The sequence below is a fragment of the Volvox carteri genome (genome assembly GCF_000143455.1).
Source record: "Volvox carteri f. nagariensis unplaced genomic scaffold VOLCAscaffold_33, whole genome shotgun sequence".
Taxonomy (NCBI): domain Eukaryota; kingdom Viridiplantae; phylum Chlorophyta; class Chlorophyceae; order Chlamydomonadales; family Volvocaceae; genus Volvox; species Volvox carteri.
The window spans coordinates 632,567-633,265 of NW_003307576.1; the positions used below are offsets into that span (position 1 = coordinate 632,567).

Genomic DNA, 699 nt, shown 5'->3' on the forward strand with positions numbered 1-699 from the left:
GTATGTATGTATGTATGTATGTATGTATGTATGTGTGTGTATGTAGCGCGATGGGGTGGGGCGGGGTGAAGGGGATGGGGTGAGGGGGGATATGGAGGGTAGGGGGAGGGGTTGTATGAAGTGCAGGGATGGATAAAAGCTTGAAATGGCCGTCCTCCACCTCCTCCTCCACCTGCTCCTCCACCTCCTCCTCCTCCTCCTCCTCCTCTCTTTGTCCCGCTCTGCCTGCCAGTGTGCGGGTTTTACACGGGCCCGAGTGCCGTACTTCGGGCCTTCCCCTCTACCTCCCTCTTACCTCCGCCGGCCCCCCCGCCCGTTTTCCTTCCCGCCCCTTTCCTCTCTCACACACACACATAACACACACACATAACACACACATACATAACACACACACGCACACACACATACATACACACACAGGTTATTGCTAAGGCGGGTCAGGGCGCCTTTGGCTCCGTCTACGTGGCCCTCTGGAAGGGTCTGGTGGTGGCGGTCAAGGTGATGCGGCAGCAGGCGGAGGGACGTCGCGCCATGCGGACCGCATGGGAGCTCGCCGTCACAAAATCCGTCAGCCACCCCAACATAGTCATGGTGTACGCGACCTTTACCGACGTTGTGGTGGTGAAGCTGTCAAAGCGGTTGATTCGGTTTGTGCCGGCGGCGACGAACACTGGCGGATCCGCCGTTGTCCGGCAATAG

At 58.7% G+C, this 699-nt stretch overlaps 1 protein-coding gene across 1 annotated transcript in view; it reads left to right on the top strand.

The window, feature by feature from the left end:
* VOLCADRAFT_93711 (uncharacterized protein) overlaps positions 1–699 on the top strand; it is a gene marked incomplete at both ends in the record, with an annotated part of 10,594 nt that extends 9,895 nt beyond the window's left edge. The window contains one exon of the mRNA XM_002952903.1: positions 421–699. Within this exon, the coding sequence (XP_002952949.1) occupies positions 421–699 (279 nt within the window). The remainder of the gene's footprint in view (positions 1–420) is intronic.